Here is a 23,148-nt window from a genome sequence, read left to right on the forward strand (position 1 = left end):
GCCCGATTTTCAACAAGTAAAGGTACAGTTTTGCACGTTGTATTATTGGTGTATGACGTACAGTACGTGACCATTTCAATGTGCAGACTAGGTGTCGGCAAAGTATTAATAAAGTTATAAATACATGAAAAGGTTCGGTACTTTGGTGCTGTTATGAATTCGGGTAGTCCCTGGCTGGGTTACAGGCACAGCGCCAGATGTGCAGGGAAAAGATAGCGAGAAACACCACGTTCATAGTGCTTTAAATCCCTCTTTTGTAGCTGAGAGTAGAGTGGGAAGTCTATAGACGGGTAGGGTAAATAAATTTAATAAAATGTCGGTACTGGGAAAAAGAGTGATAGGCGGTTGCCATGTGTCATTTCCAAACTCTGAGATTTTTCAGCTATAGTGTGATACGCAATTCGTTTGAATTTTATGTTTTCTTGTGTCTTTTTTGAAGGACCACAAGGGCAGACCTCGAGGACCACAGGTGGTCCGCGGACCATAGTTTGAGAAACGCTGCATTACTGTAATATATCTATATACATTAATTCCACTTAATTATGCTATTAAAAACATCATTGCAAATCACAGATCATACACGTTGTAGATCCCCGTGTCACAGCCTGGGGAAGTTTTCTACGCAACCTTGAACCACAGACTACTCTATTTCCAACTAAAGATTGAAGTAGACGTAAACAAAACCGAAATGTATTACTCCGCAATCGCAAGCTAGCTACCAAAGCAGCCACCAGGGCGCATTATTTTCAGCAAGTGAGCACGCAGGGCAGCCACCGTCTGATATATTGCAGACATTGCAACACATTTACTGAGCTAACCCGTAAAATGCTCACAGAGGGTTAATATTTATTATTTCTCTACTGGGAATAGTGGATTTTCATTTTCTGTAGATTCGTGATTAAATGTTATTCTTTGAAGAGTGGAGAATTTCTTTAATTCTACAGAAATTTATTTGAGGTTGGCAACACTGAATCTCGCACTGTGTTATACCAGCTGTGCTGATGTGCTCTGTGAAGCTGCAAGTCACCTTGGGAGGGATTTAATGGCTATTACGCATGCGCGTTACCATAATACACGTTACAATGATTTAACACGCAATGTCTGAAACTACTAATATAAACATGTTGTTTAAATGGTAAGAAAGTGTTCTTATAAGCACGTTTAATTCACTCGTATTCCATGTATATTATACATTTTATTATTTTAGAAGGAACTATTTTAATATGAGGAAGAAGATGACAAGCATGAGTTTGGAGGCGTTGTGCGTCCAATAGCCAATCAGGAACCATTATGCCACGTGCATTTATTTACATTTACTTCAATCTTTAGCTGGAAAGAGATTAGTATATACAGTCACGAAGCTCAATACGTAGTAAATATGCATCCATAGATAGTTGCTAACCACTAGGATCGTTGATATCGCCTCATTACAGACAATGCGAAATAGTACCGGCACAGTCTATTGTTCCTCACCTGACATAATTAGGAACATAAAATCCAGACGTTTGAGCATGTAGCACGTATGGGGAATCCATAAATACATATAGAGTGTTAGTTGGGAGGCCAGAAGGAAAAAGACCTTTGGGGAGGCCGAGGCGTAGATGGGAAGATAATATTAAAATGGATTTGAGGAGGTGGGATATGATGGTAGAGACTGGATTAATCTTGCTCAGGATAGGGACCAATGGCGGGCTTATGTGAGGGCGGCAATGAACATCCGGGTTCCTTAAAAGCCAGTAAGTAAACAAGTAGTACAGTCTATTGTTCCTAGCACCCTCACAACTCAAGCTTCGCGACTGTATATACTAGACTGTGCTCGGACGTTACTCTGCCTTCTTTGAAAATGAACGGAACTACAATAACTGACGGATATTACGTGCAATGGATCACAGTCTTGTGAAAAAAAATTCAATGAAACAATTTTTATAGTTCTAACCAGGTCGCCAAGTGAAAATTTTCGTCGCCGCAAGGAACATAAAAGGCGCCGGAATGGCGACAAGTAGCCACATCTGGCAACTCTGCGCGGCGGTTGTGTCGTCTCCGTACACACATACACTTGCGTACTCTGTGCATATCCTGCAGTGAATTGGCTTCCTTTCACTGTAAACATGCTCCAATGTCACGGGCCAGTTATCAGGAATGAAAATCATGGATGTCATAACGTGGCAGACTTTAGATATATAGGCAGCTTATCCTTACGACCTAACAGATGTAACAACTAATCTACTTATACAAATATACAGTATAGATAGATATTACACTGACAGTGTGATTTGTATTGCGTACTTACAATTTATTAGATGGTTGTAGTTACACTGTACCACTGTTTATGTAGACTCTTTGCGGATTCCCTTTCGGTGTTGCGAACCTTATCCGAAGGCTGTTCTATATTTAACTTTTGATCACTGTCTGCTACAGCAACTGGACTATGCTCTTTACTAGATAGGCTACCGTGCCGTGCGGATGAAACGAGAGAATCGATACGGTGCGAGTGAAATTCGTAACTGTATTCTTTACGAATTGACTGAAATAGTCAAGTGCAAGGTGGCGGTTTTCTGAATCCACTAGAAGTAAATGCTGTACATATTTTGAGAGATATTCTAACACCTTATCAGAGCGAAATGAAAGAGAAATATAATGTTTCTCATGGATCATTCAACAGACCAATAATTAGAAAGGACGATGAACCCTATAGAAAAATATTTTATGATATCTTCTTTTCGCCGATAGCGAAATGAGTGTTAAATTCATAAGGAAAAGTTGTGCCAAGCGCAAAAAATAACAGACGATTTCAGTTAATTTCTATAATTGAATGTAACGTCACTATAAAGAAATTAGAATATACAGGATGGAAGTGAAATAATCATGCAGCTTTTCAGAGAGAATAGCTCATGTTGTACAGGGACATCATTTTATTTTTACCAACATTTTTAATATTAACCTGGCTATACCTTTGGATTAACGCTTGAGAACCGGAAACACTGTTTGCTACCCCCTTCCACGACTGGAGTTTGATGATACTGGCGTAAAATACAAACAAATCACTTTACTAGGTATAGGAGGGAAGAAAAGTAGTTCATCCATTTACGTAAACTAGGAAATATCGCGATTTTGAGTTTCATAATTTTCATTAAGTTTTTGTTTAATGAAAATACAGTACAGTATAAAAATAAGTGTTTTGCTCACGAACTGAGCTATCCATGCGGACGTTTTCATTATGCAGTGTATATTAAACTGTTTACAGCACATTAGCGTACAATATAGAGAGTGAATCTAAATTGAAAAATAATCATGATATGGATATTTAAACACATTTCTGAAAATGATGGCCGTTCATTTGATACAGGCTTCAATTCTTTCGTGGATATTATCGCACTATAGATTATAATATTGTACCTAATTCCAATTTTCAGTTTCTTTCTTCCTACCAGTAACCCGCGTTGAAATAATTCTGTACCTATTCTATAAAAGCGAAATAAGCATTTATAAGCACTAACAAACATAGTTAAAACTGCTTATCTAGGTGTCTTACGAAGTTTAACCTTTCTGCTTGCCTTTAAAAGTGTGGAAAAGAATATGCATTTTGCTTAGAAATCCGGGCTTTAGTTATTGCAAACTTAAAGACTTACTATTACTAGGAATAATAACTCAAATTTTTTTGGGTAGGCTAAGCCTCAAAAGGCTCTTAAGAGCTTCGCCACTGCTTGTAAGTCTACTTACAGTCTATTCGGAGTGCGACGATGGGTGTGCGTACTTGGACGGTACCACTGTTAATGTCATCTCTCTGCAGATTATCTCTCTTATCAGTGTCGTGAATTATATTCGAAGGTTGTTTCTTTGTTTGACTTAATGATAAACGCTTTCTCCAAATTGGTATAGACAACATCGAATGTTTGCCTATATTACAATGTGTACTTGACTTTCACGTATATTGTAGAGGAAACCGGTACTAGAAAATGTTTATAATTGTATTAGAATAGCTATAATATGTTGTAATCTATAATTTTTTAGTTCATGGGCGATCTGTGCCTTTCATCGTCTGCTTTTCTCTGAGAACTTGGCCACGGTAATTAATGTAAAGGTGAAATTGTAGAGTCTGATCCCAAAACTCGCTCAATCCATTTGTCCATTTCTAAGATTTAGACTATATCGTCGTGTGAATGCAAGAACTAGGTAACTTGATTTGTCATATTTTGTGACATCACCTATTTACTTATTTATTGCACTAAGGAATATGTCTCGTTTTCATTTACCTATTTGTTATATTGGAAAATAGATGTCGCTGGTATCGTTCGATCAGTTACCAAGTTCTTGCATTACATTTTGTGCGATTTTTGCTATGCTACAAAAAAGGTAACTAAAAACGCAAATTTCGAGTCATCTAGTTCTTGCATTCACACGACGATATGGTGTTCGAGACTTCTATCAGTATACAGGGTGATTCACGAAGATTTACCGTCACTTACGGGGCTTATTTCCGAAGACATTACGAGCAAAAAAATGTCATATATAAACATTTATCCTAATCTCAATATTTTCAAAGTGACACTAATTTGAAGTTGTTTGTAAACTACAATTATTCTTGAGTTTCTACAGTGTAGCAGGTTGAATATAAAGTTCTGTGATGAGGGATAGAAAGATGCCGGTTCCGAAGAGTTGTAAGAAATTGAAAGCGTGATAGCAGATAATTCGGAGTAGAAATATGCATAATTCTAAATAGAAGAGATAGTGAATGTATTGTTGTTCTTCGTTCCTTCAGACGCACCCATGAAAATAACTGGCGTTATAATGGTCAAATTTACGAGTATTGCAGATGAATCGTATGCACACATTATGAACACGTTGCAATCTCTCAGCTGAGAGTGAACTTAGCAAGGAGGCAGAGTAATCGAAATTTTATTTTATTTTAAATCCATTAATAATAATAATAATAATAATAATAATAATAATAATAATAATAATAATAATTTATTTTAGCTGGCAGAGTCAAGGCCGTAAGGCCTTCTCTTCCACTCAACCAGCAATGGGACATTACAAGCGTTTGAATAAAATTCTTTTTAGACTAAATGGTAGAAATTCTTTCATATGAAACGATATAGAGGAAATATGTTTTGCAAGTGTGTGTTACCTGAATGTTTCAATTTAGATTGCTATCCTCTTAAGAATTTTACACCTAATTTTATTTATAGATAACGCTTTAACGAAGGTTTATCTCAGTTTCCTCATTATTGTATAATTTTTACTGACGGATCCCGAGTGAATGATAGTGTGGGTTGTTCCTTAGACAGGTTTATAAATATAAACTGAGCTTGTATACCAATGTTTTTACTGCAGAACATTATGCTATTTACAGAACCTTGTTGTTCTTAATTCGATAACCTCCGATTCTTTGAGTGCCATTCAGTCTCTGCAACAGGTTGCCAATTCAGCGGTTTTACCGATAAATCTAGCGGTTAACCATCTCGCGGGTAAAATTATATTATCCCGCTTAGCAGGAATACTAGCGGTTTTTAATCTTTAAAGTTTCTGAAATGAAATTGATATTAGCATTATTGGCGGCTTTCATAATTACATTTAATTCGTTCAATGTGTGTTTTGTGAAATAATGGATGTGTTAATATAGTGATAATTCCACATATATGTTACCGTTAAAACCCCAAATCCGTCAAATCCAGTTTCAACTAGTAAAAACTAGTTAATGCAAATATAGATAGAAAGCGAGTTTTCTAGATCAATGATAGGTTAGGTTTGGTTTGTTACGGTTTTTGTTTGGTAAAAGCCTAAAAAAAAAGACAGACAGACAGACAGACATACAAACAAAAATTAAAAAAAAGCGATTTTCGGTTTCAGGGTGGTTAATTGTATATGTTAGGACCAATTATTTTTGGAAAATCGAAAATTACCAGAAAAATTTCGGCTACAGATTTATTATTAGTATAGATGAATACATATTTAATATGAATACTCCCCTTCATACAGACCTCAACCGGATTGGACCACGTAGGACCAATCAGATGCCAGAAGGAGAACCTACGACCTATCACAGCAAGTACTCCCCCCCCCCCCATCGAGACTACTATATATATATATATATATATATATATATATATAAGTACTGGCAGACTATTTCCTTATCCAACAACTGCTCTGAAGATGGCCACAACACAGCGGTCGAAACGTCAGCCAATAACACCAAGACAACGCGGTAGAAGCCCAGAAGCTTATCCACACACCATTGAAATATTTAGTTTTAATGTGTATACTTTATATTACTTGCTATATGTTTTCATTGAATTATGGTAATAACGTAATTTTAACCCTTGTTTTCTACGGTTTAGTAAATGGCGCTTGGCCCACTATGGTTCTGAACCCTTCAATTGCAAGATTGCTATTTAAGCCTGTGGAATTGGTAAGTACTGTATGCTGCAATCCAGATTTTATAAAGTGAAATTGTAACCAGGTGTCCTCAGGTAGTCAAGACGTCTATTGCTGGCACTTGTAGTTCTGAACTATAAGTCTAATTCATATCTGAAGATGTAACCAATGTAGATAAGATGTAAGCGTGAAAACCATTTCTGAAGATTTCCGGTTGTTACTCTCAGCGCCACTAGTGGGGTCGTGGCTGAATGCGAAAACATCCATGAAGTAAAATACATATTCAAGCATTAACCTACATTATTAATGTATCACCTACCTACTTCTTTGAAGACAAAACTAAACTTTCTATAATTTATTTTAATTACAACATTTTCACAATCGCTGCAGAATAATAACAAATGAATAACACTTATCGACAATACGAATAATAACAAATGAATGACACCTATCGACAAATAACAAACGGCGACCACACATGAAAATGTTAGCGTCCAAAAACAAACTATTTATTTAAATTAAAATGATTAATAATGATTTACTTTTTATCAAGATCAGCCAAATATAGTATGCAATACATGTGTTAAGTGCATAACAGATTCTGTCATAATGCACTTACTACGTTTGCAGCGCAATATCATAGTCTATATATATATATATATATATATATATATATATATATATATATATATACAGTCACGAAGCTTGAGTTTATGAGGATACTAGGAACAATAGACTGTGCAGGTACTATTTCGCATTGTCTGTAATGAGGCGATAGTGGCGATCCTAGTGGTTAGCAACTGTGTGTGGATGCATATTTACTACGTATTGAGCTTCGTGACTATATACTAGACTGTGGCAATATATTATTGGAACATTCGAAACTCTGTACGTACCTCCTCACCCACACTCGGGGAAGAAAGTAGTTCAACGTCAAAAATATGATTACAAGCACAAAATATTGTGAGCTTAAATGTTTTTTTTTTTTTTTTTGCCCATTTAGAAGTGGTTTTAAATACTAATGTGTTCTTTAATTGTAAAAGATCTTCCTGCACTTGTGTTTCAATAGCTTCTTTATATTAAGTTCATAATTTGAAGATATTGTTGTTAACATAGTATATATGAACTATTTATTGATTTTTCTGTCTGTATATAAGGTAGGTTCAGTTGTAGTCAAGATCTCATGTGTGTCTGGGTGTCGATAGTCTGAACATAGAAAAATTAATGGCATTGTAGGACTGCGGCATGTTTGGCATCTACATACTTTTATCATTACTTACCTTGGAACATTCGACCCTAACTAAAGTCCCAATAGAGTAGTAATTTTGTTGTCCACGATATTTTCGTAATCAGAGCTATGCTCATTGGTTGTAATATTTACTAGTGTCTTGTGCAGCAAATACTGCAAACTAAGTCTATAAAAAGTTCAATAAAAATTGTTCAGATTTATTTTCAATGAAGAATACCAGACATTTTGAAAGTTATTTGCTTCCATAATAGTGAAACATACTCTCTCTGAATGTTTTTTTTATGCCAAATACTTTTCCTTGAACCTATCCGTCTTCAGTTCTTGAGTTTCAATGCGAAATCGCAAGTAACAATGTCAGGACGATCAGCGAGTTTTTCATGTGGGAGTAATGCAGTAGCTACAGTATTTCAGGTCATTGCGGATTGTAGGTGAAAGTTAAGAAAATGTAAGGTTTGTCATGCTTTGAACAAAAGACTTAGCATCTTGGTATAGCTGCCGCATGTTTCGTGAACTACCCTGAAATGTAGAGAGCAGAATCACTTTTTCTCACTAAGAGATCTTGCTGAGGTGATCAAGAGAATATAAAATCTTGTAGGCCACTTATTTTATCAGTAAGTAATAACTTTTGGTCTTTTCTTAGGAACTGTTAGTTTTGCGCTCCCTCCAGACAATATTGATCTACCAAATACTGCCGGATTAATTTGTGAAACAATGAATGTTATCCCGTATATTTTCTGTAATATAGGCTGTTGTGAGGAATCTATTGCTGAGATGCGGAAAATGAGGCGAATGATATGTCAGAGTTGTAGAATCTTATATGCGCTCTAAATAAAATTGTCCATCGTAAATCGTTAGCAGTTTCAGTGTTTATTCGTTGCTGGTTGCGGGAAATAAACTTACTCATCACGGTAGCAGAAATTAAATGGTATGTTATTTTCCCGACAACAAAATATGCTTGGCAGCGATCACAAATCTAATCGATTAAACCAAATAAATATGAAATTAATTTTGATGTAGTTTAAAGACGCAGCTAAAATAGGAAGCATGACTCAATTACTACCAAGGAAAATTAGAGAATCAGACATATGAGTAGTTTAATGTCAAAGACGGACATCTGTCGTCTCCATAGTTTTGATATAGAGGCACTTTTTTGTTTCACATTGTTCTTTGTAGTATTTTAAAACAATTTATTTTTATAAATGTAGTGTTAGAGTTTGTATATAGTTTCACCATAACTGAAAAAAGCATGAAAAAATGTATAAGAATCCACATTATCTAAATTTCATCTGAAGGTCAGATGTCCGCCTTTGATATTAAGCTCCTCATATAAATATCTATATCACACTGCCATTAAATATATGAAAAAGACCCACACTATTTGATTAATAACTATAAAAGTATTCATTTTTAATAACCAGGTGGCCCGGGTTCGATTCCCGGTCGGGGCAAGTTACCTGGTTGAGGTTTTTCCGGGGTTTTCCCTCAACCCAATATAAGCAAATGCTGGGTAACTTTCGGTGCTGGACCCCGGACTCATTTCACCGTCATTGTCACCTTCATATCATTCAGACGCTAAATAACCTGAGATGTTGATACAGCGTCATAAAATAACCTAGTTAAAAAATAACAGTATTGTTACCTTACGTAAGTTTTATAGTTTTCAGTAACACACACACACACACACACACACACACACATATATATATATATATATATATATATATATATATATATATATATATATATATATAGCCGTTACTCAGTAAATTATAGAAATGAAGATCTAATATAAAATATTGTTTCTCTGCGTCTACTTACTTAAAGCCCCAAAAGGTTTCACTTTTATATCATCAGTATACTGTACCATTATGTGTTACATTAACTACAATAATATTTCATTTTTAATGGTAATAATGTCATCAAACATTCTTAAGTTTTGTAGTTCTTAATATCCAATACACAGCAGTACTCGGAAAACTACAGACCAGAGAATCAGACCTTAAATTATTTTTTATACGATATCAAAAAATTACACAAATTAAGATCGACATATTGGCATTATGATGTGAAAGAATCTGAGCCATCTGAACTCTAACTATGTCAGCAATCCTGTAGGTCATGGGCTTCATGTAATAGTCTATTGTTTATTGTAGTGTGTGTTTTGTTTTATTCTGAAATGCAATTAATTAGTTCTCAAAACTGACGAAAGATGGATTTTGGAAAATAGGAAAATGATGTAGGAAAATTGACATTTCACTGAAAACTAATATTTTTCTGAAAAACTTTGGATTCCAAGCTTCAAAATGAGGTGTCATTTATTAAAATCCGTTCAGCCGTTTTCCCATAATTTCCATTACCAGTTCAAATTACATATAGATTTACATTAAATTTCAATACCTGTAACAATTTATTGTTGGAATAACAAACATTTTACATGAGTTCCAAAATTCTGACACAGAAACAATTCTTCTCATTCAGGATCGAAATATTTAATTGCTGAGATACCCAAGTCTGTAGTCCAGGACAGTGCTATTTCAACTCCAACAAAACACTAGTGCACGCATCACAATTACATTCTAGCAGAGGCACTGAGGGTGGCATGCTACAGTAGCACATTTGTGCTATTACTTCCTTGACATCACTGGTCTATATGATGCAGGTATATGACACTCCCACCAAGCACAGACATAGCTGCATTATTTTGTAGAAATTCACACTTTTCTTATATACGCAATGATCTGATCGTATTTAATTTCAGTAATGCTGTCGTCTTTGTCCTCTTCTCTTTTGAACTTGATTTTTGTCATTTCCATCAGAAGGTCGGTGATGTAAATGTCATGCAGTTCTTTTGGTATGACATTTAAAAATGGATTGACTGAAATGGCGAAATCTGGTGAAAGAAAAATATTTTCCAATTATAGTAACATATCACTTCACAAAATAATACGAAAGTAATTTAAGCATTGTGTATATCCTGAACAAATTTGTCAAGTGCGCATGGTGAAAGTTAAGTAATCTTCATTACAGGACATTACGGAATAGCGGGAGGTTAGGGCTTCCATTTGTACAATCGGCATTAATGGCAGTAGGAATGTCAGTGCTACATGACCACTGCCTTTACCGCCAAGGAAGTAAGCTTGGTATTTTTTTTCTGTTATAGACTGAATTTTCTGTTATGGACATGTTAGAATTTGAATTCTTAGAATAATCAATAACTGATATTCCTAAGAAAATCTTTTGAACTTTCGGTAGAATGTCAGATAGGGCACTATTTTCGTTGAAACTAACATAACCATCGAAAATGTGAATTACATGTGGGTTTTTATCATTGATTTTAATAGAAATTTCAAGGACAATAAACATTTATTCGAACTACCGAATGAATCGGATTATCCAATGTCAAATACTCAATGTCTATTGCATTCGAGGTAGGAAAATCAAAAACTCCCTAATTCCAATAAACCAAATTTTACAGGAGAGAGAAAAAACTTATCATCTATCTTACTAACTTTAAATATTATACATTTACCTATTAATATTGTGTAAAATTACATTATTTGTCAATTAAATTCTTCAAAACCTAAATTATTACTTTACCTTACGCTACAATTTGAAATAAACATTTCTGGAGTTAGTGGTTTTCTGACTTCTACTGTGTATGAATTAAGAAAAGTGAACAAATATGAGCCATGTGAAGAAAAAAGATAAGTATATCATAATTCCCTTATGAAACATTGGAATATACGAGAAAATGGAAGTTTACTATTAAGATAAACATTGCTATATATTTTTTTAAATTTAAATATATGAGACAGAGAATCGCAAATTACCATAAATCACATGAAAATACACAATTAAAATCACAAACAATATTAAACACAGTTCGATTCATGTTAGAGATTCTGTTTTTTCTCTCATTCTCATGTTCTTCCTGTGCATCTAGATTATTACTGTCCGCAAACAGAGTTTGGTAATACATCCTACTTTCCTCAGAAATAAACTGAATTAAATTTTGCAAGTCCTTTTGCTTTCTTCTTTCAATGGCAATGCTGAATTATACTTTAGTTGACTGGGGAATGATGCATCTCTATTGCGTTTCTGAAGTTAAATCGACTCCATATTGTGCCTTTCATAGTCTTACTTACATGGATTTAATAGATGTTTGTGAGATTCTGAATACCGTATCACTTTACTCAGCTGGTTGAGCGATAGTGTTGCCACCTACCGGAAATTAAGCTTGGAATGCAAAAACTCTCTTATTCCATGGAGTAAGTGGAGTTCTGACTTCCACGAGTTTTAAAATAGCCCCCAGAATGCAGATGAATGTCGAAATTCGTGTATTCTTGCCTTCCACGCATGCGGGATAAACTAAAAAGCACCACCCAGCTCATAACTCAATTTTGTAAAAAATTGGAGTTAGTGGGTTTTTGATCTTCCTGTCTCATTTATTTGCGATGATGTGTTAAAGCATAATTAAAATAGATAAAGAAGTTCTTAAATAATAAACAACTTTCGTCTGGTATAAAATTATTGTGTGTTCTTTTTTCCATTTGTGGATCATGGTTAGGAAACTTTCGTTCTTCCGCTATTAGCGACAGGCATGGTTGCCAGACGTCCTGGATTTTCGAGGATTGTGCTGGATTTTAATGGTGTGTCGTGTGACCTGGATTGAGTTATATTTGTCACGGAATGTAAAAAGTATTGGAAGAAAATCTGTAAAATTATTTTCAAAATTCCTTATTCATTTTTCAAGGCTCTGTAAATCTATTTTGTGCGAGATCGTGCGTATTTGCTTGCTTTCCGCACACAACCAATACGCGGTAAGTGTGAAATACCACATTCAGTATTCCCAACGTAACACACAACAATTTCCCTCTTCTTACCGCTTAAGCGTCATATTCATTTTACTGCTTTAGACTTTTTACATATTATATTTAAAGACGTTCAATATAATAATAATTATAAATTGGAAACTTACCACTGCAATTTCACCTAAATTGCACTTTTAATTATTGTTTTTAAATATTTGCAAAAATTAAGTAAACTCTACAACATCACAAAAGTTACTGCATTTGTAATGCAAGTAACATTAAGGAAGCCGTGAAAAAATCAGCAAGATTCCAGACTCATCATAGAGTGGGGGGGAAAAAAGACAGACGTATATCACGGCCTGCTGCAGTATAGCAAACACAGAAAACATTTTATAGGAACAATGTTGAAGATAGATATATTTGTTTTCCAATGTTGCCAAGATGGAGATTTCATTGCAACTAATTAGAAATTCCTCTTTCAGGTATGTAATAAACGCTCTTCGCACAAAATAATGTACGATACACGAGCGGTGTGTTTGTTTTCATGTTCGAGGGAAAGATTGAAAAAGCGAAACGTAGTTGAGCTTTTTTAAACTTTTCCTCGAACATGAAAACGTCAACATACCGCTCTTGTAACGCATATTACTATTCAATGTCGTCATCAACACCACCTGGCGCCTCCTATCGGGTTGTATTGAAATAAAAACGAGGATCCTATAGTATGTTTTAGATATTATAGGCCTATCTTTATTCTTTACTGTCTTTGGAAGTTGATTTATTACTAATAGTATTTAAACGCTGTATTATGCATTTTTTCTACGTAGATGAGGCCATAATATGACATTATTTTTCAGACCTTAACAGTAATTCAACGGAAATTTTCATAATCCAGCAAAAGTGTAATAAAATTAAACGTTTTGACCCTTTATAATTAGATGAAATACATAAAACGAATAAAATCAGTTGTATTGCAAAATGGATTAATTCAAATGTGTAGTCACGTTAGGTATACAGTATCATCATCTGTCCTTGATTCGTGATGAGAGAATCTGGCAACCTTGGCGCTAGGAAGGGATGAGCTTCGGAAATAATATTTGGTAATCTCGTTGCAATCATGCTGGCCTCTGCATTCGAGGTTTGCAGGTTGAAATACGATCGATGGTATATATTTTTATGCACGACCATGCCGAAATGTAGTAATTATACACCTGGTAGCAGTCCTTTAATGCATGTCATTAAAGTATACCTATTCATTAAAGTTCAGGTATTCGATTATTCTCGGATATGCAATCGAAAGACAACGAGGGAAACGTCACGGAGGTTGGAAATCCAATACTGTCGCAGAAGGTTATGTTCTGTTACTATAATAATTAGCGTTAATAGTAAATAATATTCAAATAAATTCAATTTGTCATCTCGTTTTTCAATTCTAAATCAATTTCCAGGTTATATCAAAATTAGTTCATGTTATTCTCTAGATTATATCAACGTCAATGACATTATTGTTCCTCGGAAAAATCAATACTTTCGCGTCTGCGCACATCTCACAATTTACGAGCTATGCACAAGGTCACTTCCGCTCTTAAGTCAGATGCGAATAAAATGAATACTTCTGAATAATTTCAAGTTTGAAATATGGTCGAGCATAAAAAGTCGTATGGAACTTGCCTATAATGGTAATTAAGACGCTCGTATGAAAATTATGAAACGAGCGCAAGCGAGTTTCATAAACAAACATACTCGCATTTTAATTACTATCATTATAGGCTCGTTGCATGATGTACTATAAACGGCAATAAAATTCTTAGAGTAGCGTCCTGCGAAAGGTGAGTAAAAATGGGGACTCCATGTCGTAGATTTAATTAATTAGGAGCTCGAGGTAAAATTTGTTGGTCATTTGTACTGGTGTTTAATTTTAACGCTAAATTTCTTGTGCAGTTGAAAACGCCGTTAAGTAAAATACTACTGCTCTTACTACAAAATTTGGAATAGATCGTGAGAATATAGAGCTTTCTTCGTGATTGTAATATTCACCTTTGAAGCGACTGACGTTTTCGAGATTGTAAGAAGTTTTCCTGCATTTACAGTCGACAACCTTGAACCCCACATCTTTCAGAATTTTTTTGAAGTCTTCAGCAGGATCTTGTGAATTTTGATAAGTCACTACTGCTAGTTGAACTTTCTGCAACAAACAGTAAATATTGTTTATATATACAGGGTGTTTCCGAGGTGGTGTTACAAACTTTCAGGGATGATGGCGAAGGGCACATGTATCAATTTGAGATATGAACCATAGTCCGGAAATGACCGAGTCGAAAGTTACAAGCAGAAATAGTTGTGTGGAAATGAAATAATTGTATTCCTCTGTACACCTTATTTAAGTGTATTTATCTGTACATCTTACACATACTCTCACGTTCTTTACGTTGTCTACTTACAGTATTCCATTCAGTGCGCTGTCTGAGGGGTGGGGACAGGAAACTACACTAAAGCAATGCAGATAGCGTAATGTGTAACGGACATGGTCGGTCCTGATATGTACATCTGTAGACGACAGTGTATTTTTTTTTATTTTATTGGGTTATTTTACGACGCTGTATCAACATCTATGTTATTTAGCGTCTGAATGATATGGAGGTGATAATGCCGGTGAAATGAGTCCGGGGTCCAGCACCGAAAGTTACCCAGCATTTGCTCGTATTGGGTTGAGTGAAAACCCCGGAAAAAAACCCAACCAGGTAACTTGCCCCGACCGGGATTCGAACCCGGGCCATCTGGTTTCGCAGCCAGACGCACTGACTGTTACTCCACAGGTGTGGACACAACAGTGTATGTGTGCAAGTTGCAGTATCCAGTCGATCAGTCCTAGTGAAATGGAGGAGAACACGAGAGCGGAATAAGCAGACCTGATTTTCGAATACGGATGAGCCAATGGGAACAGTAGACAAGGTCACAGATTGTATCGGGACAAGTACCCACGTAGGAGACATCCGGCCCATACCATTTTTCTACGACTGTTCCAAAGGTTAAGGGAAGGAGGGCACGTGTTGCCAAATTACAATTCCATTTCCACACAACTATTTTTGCTTATAACTTTCGACTCAGTCATTTCCGGACCATGGTTCTTTATCTCAAATTGATACATGTGCCCTTCCCCATCATCCAAATTGTTGTTGTGCTTGTTTGTTGTTGGGCACAAGTTTGTTGTGGCCGATGCTATCGGTCACGGTTATGTTATGATTTAATTCTGACACCAAATTATTAGGTTGTGGTTCTGCCCTACCGATCATTACTTTTGTCAAGGTTTTTTCTGACACCAGTTTGATATTGTTTGCGTCAGGATATTTCAGGATGGTAATGGTCGAGCTATTATCTTAACTAGGTACTGCGTATTCAAGAACAGGATCACAGGTTGGATCAGGCTCGAAGAATATTAGCTTAATCAAATCAAATAAGTCACTTCACTGGTTATACTATAATATATTGTAAAACTTCCTTATATACATGAGTTACACATTTAGTTATTTAGCTATGTTATGAAAAGTTGCAGAATGTTTAACAGATCTAGTAATTTATATATATTTCTTGTTACTTTACTTAACTTTACTTTACTTAACCAATAAAAGAGAATCTAGGATGTACCTACTTGGTATACCTACTCAGTTACATGAGTTTAAATGAAAACAAAATGGTAAAATAAATCATTGGTTATATTTGAATGCAGTTGATTAAACAATGAAATAATATGGAAACTTCAGTGCGTTAGCTTGGTTACGTAAGGTGCAATTATATATATATATATATATATATATATATATACTAATAATAAATCTGTAGCCGAAATTTTTCTGGTAATTTTCGATTTTCCAAAAATAATTGGTCCTAACATATATAATTAACCACCCTGAAACCGAAAATCGCTTTTTTGAAATTTTTGTTTGTATGTCTGTCTGTCTGTCTGTCTGTCTGTCTGTCTGTCTGTCTGTATGTTTGTTACCTTTTCACGCGATAATGGCTGAACGGATTTCGATGAAAATTGGAATATAAATTAAGTTCGTTGTAACTTAGATTTTAGGCTATATGGCATTCAAAATACATTAGTTAAAAGGGGGGTTATAAGGGGGCCTGAATTAAGTAAATCGAAATATCTCGCTTATTATTGATTTTTGTGAAAAATATTACATAACAAACGTTTCTTTAAACATAATTTGCGATAAGTTTTGTTCCTTGAAAAATTTTGATAGGACTCATATTTAATGAGATAAATGAGTTTTAAAATTAAAATAACTGCCATCTAAGGCCGTGTAATGAATTAAAAAACAAATGACTTCGTCTATAAGGGGCCTTGGACAGCAACAATCGAAAGCTATGAAAGATAGCCTACAGAGAATGTTTCTGTGTTTGTATGAAGTAATATCGGAAGCTAAATTAACCGATTTGTATAATTAATTATTAATTCACCATTGGAAAGTGTAGTTTCTCTATATGGATATAATGCTATAATGCTATTACAGTAACTTCTGAGTGAATCGAGGACAGGTAAGATTAAAATAGCTTCTTATGCACAGAAAACTTGATAGGATATTCTGTACATTCGTTTCCTGTATTTCCTAAAATAATTTTTATGACCAAATGAGTGGTCTCTGGATCAAAATGATCGCATTTTAATTATGCAAATACAATTTAAATTAAGTAACATAATAAACGATTTATCCTTATATCAAACCGAATGTTCCCTGGATCAAATGTCCTATTTTAATTATGTAATTACTTTATATTTATTTCTAACGGGTGCAGCGGAGCGCACGGGTATGGCTAGTATATAATAAAATATTAGAAATGTAGTGTTTCCTCGATGATTAGAACCAGACGGGAATTAAATTCAGTGTTGTTAGCAGAAGACGAGATGATACTAAAGCCTTGGTTTTTCTGAACCAACGCATTCGAGGTGCAAGAAGCGAGGCCCGCCTGGCACAGATCCGGACTACGCGAGAGATAGTGAGTGGTTTCTATAGTTGCGAGGTGCGCAGACCTCGCATCTCGCAGTTACAGAAACCACTCACTATCTCTTGTGTAGCCGGATTTGTGCGAGGCGGGCCTCGCACGTCACATGCGTCGGTTTAGAAAAACCAAGGAACCCATGCTTAAAGGATATGCTACTCGAGCTAAATGAAAACTGTGAGCAGTATGGGATGAAGAAGCAAGACGAAGACCATGGTTATCGGGGGAAAAATAAAGAAAGTAAACATACGAATTCGAAATGAAGCAGTAGAACAAATGGACAGCTTCAGATATTTGGAGTGGACTCCCTACTAACAGGGAGTCAAAAGAAGGTTGGCAATGGCAAAGGAAGATTTTAATAGGAAAAGGAGCTTTTTCTGTGCATCTCTGGGAAAAGAACTAAGGAAGAAACTAGTGCAGTGGTTTGTGTGGAATGTGGCATTTTATGTGGCAGAAGGAAAAGGAGTTTTTTCTGTGCATCTCTGAGAAAAGAACGAGGGAAGAGACTAGTGAAGTGGTTTATGTGGAGTTTGGCATGTTATGGCGCTGAAACATGGACATTAGGAGGAAGTGAAGAAAAGCGACATGGAGAAGAATGGAGAGTGTGAAATGGACAGACAAAACAAGAAATGAAATATGCTAGAAGCAGTGGGTGAAGTAGGTGAAGAAAAAATCAATATTCAATCCGAACAAGAGAAAAATAAATTGGATGGATTACTGCCTGAGAAGAAACTTCCTATTGAAAGATGGTGAACGTGAAAAAATTTCGCGGCAAAATAAGACATCAGATGATAGATGACATTAAGATATAACTTATGGATCGTAGGCTATGAGAAGACTAATTCAAAATGAAGCAGTAGAACAAGTGGACAGCTTCAAATATTTTGATTTTACTATAGAGTAGTGACATGAGCTGCTAACAAGGAGTTAAAAGGAGGTTAGCAATGGCAAAGAAAGCTTTTAATAGGAAAAGGAGCTTTTTCTGTGCATCTCTGGAAAAAGAACTAAGGAAGACACCAGTGAAGTGGTTTGTGTGGAGTTTGGCATGTTATGGCGCTGAAACATGGACATTAAGACGAAGTGAAGAAAAGCGATATGGAGAAGAATGGAGAGTGTGAAATAGACAGACAGAACAAGAAATGAAACTATGCTAGAAGCAGTGAGTGAAGCAGGTGAAGAAAAAATCAATATTCAATCCAAACAAGAGAAAAATAAATTGGATGGATTACTGCCTGAGAAGAAACTGATGAAAGATGGACTAGAAGGAACGGTGAACGTGAAAAAATTTCGCGGCAAAAGAAGACATCAGATGATAGACAACAGTAAGATATAACTTATGGATCGTAGGCTATGAGAAGACTAAGAGGAAGACGGGAAAGAGGGCAGATTGGAGTATGTTTGATTTGCAGTGAAGGACCTGCTCTTGCACAGAAAACTATGAATGAATTAATAATTAATTAAAAGTATGAGTTTGTCGTTTGTAGTACAGACTGTCTCCCAGAAGTAATGAAACTCTCTGTCGTGTTCTTGCATGGGGCTTGAGAATTTCCTCGTCTTTTGATCGGTAGATTTTTAATTTTTCCGTAATAAGGGATTCCCTATTACGCGGACTTTTCCCAGAAGGTAGAATTTTCAGTGTATTTTGTTGCTGATGTTTAATTGTTTCGCTACAGTAATCCAGTATACTCGTCCTTGTTTAATTATGTAAGTCTTCATTGTAGTGGGGAATAATTCTCACCTTTAAATATGGCTGCCATTCTTTTTTCTGAATTTGACTATTATATGCGGCTAATAAGTCAGCTCTTGCAAAAATGGTAACCAGAGCCTCTCCTCCAGGTCGTAGTAAGTTGTATATGTTGGTTACGGCTTGCCTGGAATCAGACAGAAGATATAAATTAGGGAACGAAAGCGCAACGACACATTTCATCACCCATGATCAAGACAGGTTCATCAAAATGTTGACTTTAATTTCATTAAATCTTGTTATCTATACTAATAATAAATCTATAGCCGAAATTTTTCAGGTAATTTTCGATTTTCCAAAAATAATTCGTCCTAACATATACAGGGACATCATTTTATTTTTACTAACATTTTTAATATTAACCTGGCTATACTTTTCTATTAACGATTGAAACAGGAAACACCGTTTGCTACCCCTTCCACGACGGAGTTCGATGATACTGGCGTAAAATACAAATCACTTTACTGGGTATAGGAGGGAAGAAAAGTAGTTCATCCATATATGTAAACTAGGAAATATCGCGATATTGAGTTTGATAATTTTCATTAGGTTTTTGTTTAATCAAAATACAGTACTGTATTAACACTTAGTGTTTTTACACACGAATTCAGCTATCCATTTGGAAGTATTAATTATACAGTGTACTGTATATTGTACTGTTACAGCAAATTAGCGTACAATATAGAGAATGAAGTTAAATTGAAAAATAATCATAATATGGATATTTAAACACATTTTAGAAAATGGTGGCCGTTTATTTCGATACAGGCTTCAGTTCTTTTTTGCATATTATCGCACTATAGACTATTGTACCTAATTCCAATTACCAGTTTCGTCCTTCGTACGAGTAACTCATGTTGAAATAATTCTGTACCTACTCTATAAAAGAGTATCTTACGTACTGTAAATTCAATCTTCACTTCTGCCCGATCCGAAAAGATAAAATCACTCAGAAATGCTATCTATTGTCCGTTCAAGTGGTTTTGTTGCAGGTTTGTAGAAAGGGGGGGATCACGTGACAGTTAATTACTTAAGGAGGCCCTTTTATTTAAGTTATTTTAAACACTTGTATAATATTACGTAGACGTCCAATTCCTAACAGAAATTAATGTTTTCGGAAAAGAGCTAAGATAGCCCAACTACTAGACTTAACAGAGGGGCGAACAGAAGCAGGTGGGGGAAACCGGGATGCGACATAGGGAAACGGACGACAGTACCCGTACGAAAATATGATTCAATATTGAAAGCTCTTTCGTCACTGGAAAACGCGAACATATTTCTGGAACGTACTATACTCAGTAACTCAGTACTGCTTACGCGCCCTCGGCTCTGTGTCGTGAACGGTTGGAAGTTTACTAGTAGAAGGGGTGGGAGTGAAGTACATTCAAAAACTCAGGTACAATAAAAATTGAAGTAAAAATAAAATGATGTCCCTGTATAATTAACCACCCTGAAACCGAAAATCGCTTTTTTGAAAATTTTGTTTGTATGTCTGTCTGTCTGTATATTTGTTACCTTTTCACGCGATAATGGCTGAACCGATTTATTTGAAAATTGGAATATAAATTAAGTTCGTTGTAACTTAGATTTTAGGCTATATGACATTCAAAATATATTATTTAAAAGGGGGGTTATAAGGGGGCCTGAATTAAATAAATCGAAATATCTCGCTTATTATTGATTTTGTGAAAAATGTTAAATAAGAAAGGTTTCTTTAAAACTAATTTGCGATACGTTTTATCCCTTGAAAAATTTTGATAGGACTCATATTTAATGAGATAAATGAGTTTTAAAATTAAAATAACTGTCATCTAAGGCCGTGTAATGAATTAAAAAACAAATGACTTCGTCTATAAGGGGCCTTGGACAGCAACAATCGAAAGCTATGAAAGATAGCCTACAGAGAATGTTTCTGTGTTTGTATGAAGTAATATCGGAAGCTAAATTAACCGATTTGAATAATTAATTATTATTTCACCATTGGAAAGTGTAGTTTCTCTAGATGGACATAATGCTATAATGTTATTACAGTAACTTCTGATGTAATATAATATAATATAATATAATATAATATAATATAATATAATATAATATAATATAATATAATATAATATAATATATAATATAATATGTAATATTATATAATATAATTTAAGTTATTTGAAGGGATCAGAACCATAGTGGGCCAAGCGCCATTTACTGAATACGTAGAAAACAAGGGTTAAAATTAAGTTATTACCATAATTCAATGGAAACCTATAACAAGTAAAATAAAATATACACATTAAATCTAAATGATGTCAATCTTCATTAAGCTATGGTTGCATGTAATAAAAATTAAGAAACATGTTAAGGGAATTGTCATTGCACCAATGAGTGTCTCTGGACCAAAATGATCGCATTTTAATTATTTGGATGCAATTTAAATTAATTAACATATTAAACGATTATCCTTCTATCAAACACGAATGTTCCCTGGATAAAATGTCCTATTTTAATTATGTAATTACTTTATATTTATTTCTAACAGGTGCAGCGGAGCGCACGGGTACGGCTAGTTTGTAATAATTCTCGTGGATGATGGATTATTATTATTATTATTATTATTATTATTATTATTATTATTATTATTTTATTTATTAAAATATAAAATAACTAACACATAGGCCTATTACTGATGTTCTGAAGTAGAAAGACGGACTCTCCTATTCTTCTGCAAAATCATATCAATAAGAGGAGGTTAATTGTTGTTTTATTTAATCTATATCTGTTATGGCAAAGGAAGCTTTTAATGGAAAAAGTAGCATTTTCTGCGGACCTCTGGAAAAAGAACTAAGAAAGAGGCTAGTGAAGTACCTTGAGTGGAGTGTGGCATTGTATGGGGAAGAAACATGGACATTACGACGAAATGAAGAGAAACGAATAGAAGCATTTGAAATGCGGATATGGAGAAGAATGGAGCGTATGAAATGGACAGACAGAATAAGAAATGAAGCTGTGTTGGAAAGAGTGGGCGAAGAAAGAATAATGCTGAATCTGATCAGGAAGAGGAAATGGAGTTGGCTGGGTCACTGTCTGAGAAGAAACTGCTTTCTGAAAGGTGCATTAGAAAGCATGGTGAATGGGAGAAGAGTTCGAGGAGAAGAAGATATCAAATGATAGACGACATTAAGATATATAAATCATATGCTATCGTTTTACTCACGAACGATAATTTCCCTAAATTTGTCACTTGCTTGCACTGACTCACGGTATCTTATGCAAGTGGCTTTTTTCTCCGATATGAAAACACCTTTCTAGTCTGATACGGACGTCACTTGAAGCCGGTTTTCATGATAAGCCTTACGTGTGTATCCTACATTATTACGTATTTTTTGTGCAGTATACAGGCCCTAGTACTCACTAATCGAATAATTTGAAATATGTGGAGTGTATCTTACGACTATAGCCCGGATTTATGTGCATACTACATGCAAACTAATTTAACATAATATGCAAACATGTTTTCCTTCGATTCTCAAGACGATAGTAATCACTTCGGAATACGTATAAGACTTTCTTGTGTTAAATTCTAACATACCTTATTTACATGTTTCGACCTATTATGGGTCATCTTCAGAACTGGTCGTTGCTGGTCTTGGCTCCTCTGGTTTTATTTATATATATATATATATATATATATATATATATATATATATATATATATATATATATTATTTTAATGTACCGAAGTACATATGATATTTCCATGCAGATATTCTGCGTCATCATACGATGAAAGAGTAATGGAACGGTTCGGTACATTAAAATAATATATATGATATGCGTAAATCACTTCGTGATTTAAGACGGCGCTTATTCCGTCGGATCCCGGCCAACTAGTCACTCATAACGAGTGCACCTCAGCACATGTGTGGACTTCGGTCCTATGTTCATAGACATCTATGACTTAGTGCAGAGGGCGGCCA

The 23,148-nt window shown here is 35.0% G+C and overlaps 2 protein-coding genes across 3 annotated transcripts in view; both read right to left on the minus strand.

The window, feature by feature from the left end:
- Nucleotides 1-3,821, minus strand: part of LOC138694880 (juvenile hormone acid O-methyltransferase-like) — a 30,245-nt gene extending 26,424 nt beyond the window's left edge. The window contains exon 1 of one of the 2 annotated variants that reach the window (XM_069819041.1): nucleotides 3,721-3,821. The gene's annotated coding sequence lies outside the window, so the exon portion shown is untranslated. Of the gene's footprint in view, nucleotides 1-2,290; nucleotides 2,448-3,720 lie in introns of those variants that run through there. The other variant, XM_069819040.1, reaches the window with a different exon arrangement.
- A 6,100-nt stretch (nucleotides 3,822-9,921) lies between these two features.
- The window catches only part of LOC138694881 (juvenile hormone acid O-methyltransferase-like), a 48,479-nt gene continuing 35,252 nt past the window's right edge, over nucleotides 9,922-23,148 (minus strand). Inside the window, exons 3-5 of the mRNA XM_069819042.1 lie at nucleotides 19,175-19,307; nucleotides 14,470-14,617; nucleotides 9,922-10,514 (exon numbers count right to left, since the gene is read on the minus strand). Coding sequence (XP_069675143.1) covers nucleotides 10,336-10,514; nucleotides 14,470-14,617; nucleotides 19,175-19,307 — 460 coding nt within the window. The 3' untranslated portion in view covers nucleotides 9,922-10,335. The remainder of the gene's footprint in view (nucleotides 10,515-14,469; nucleotides 14,618-19,174; nucleotides 19,308-23,148) is intronic.

Source organism: Periplaneta americana, chromosome 2 (genome assembly GCF_040183065.1).
Source record: "Periplaneta americana isolate PAMFEO1 chromosome 2, P.americana_PAMFEO1_priV1, whole genome shotgun sequence".
Taxonomy (NCBI): Eukaryota; Metazoa; Arthropoda; class Insecta; order Blattodea; family Blattidae; genus Periplaneta; species Periplaneta americana.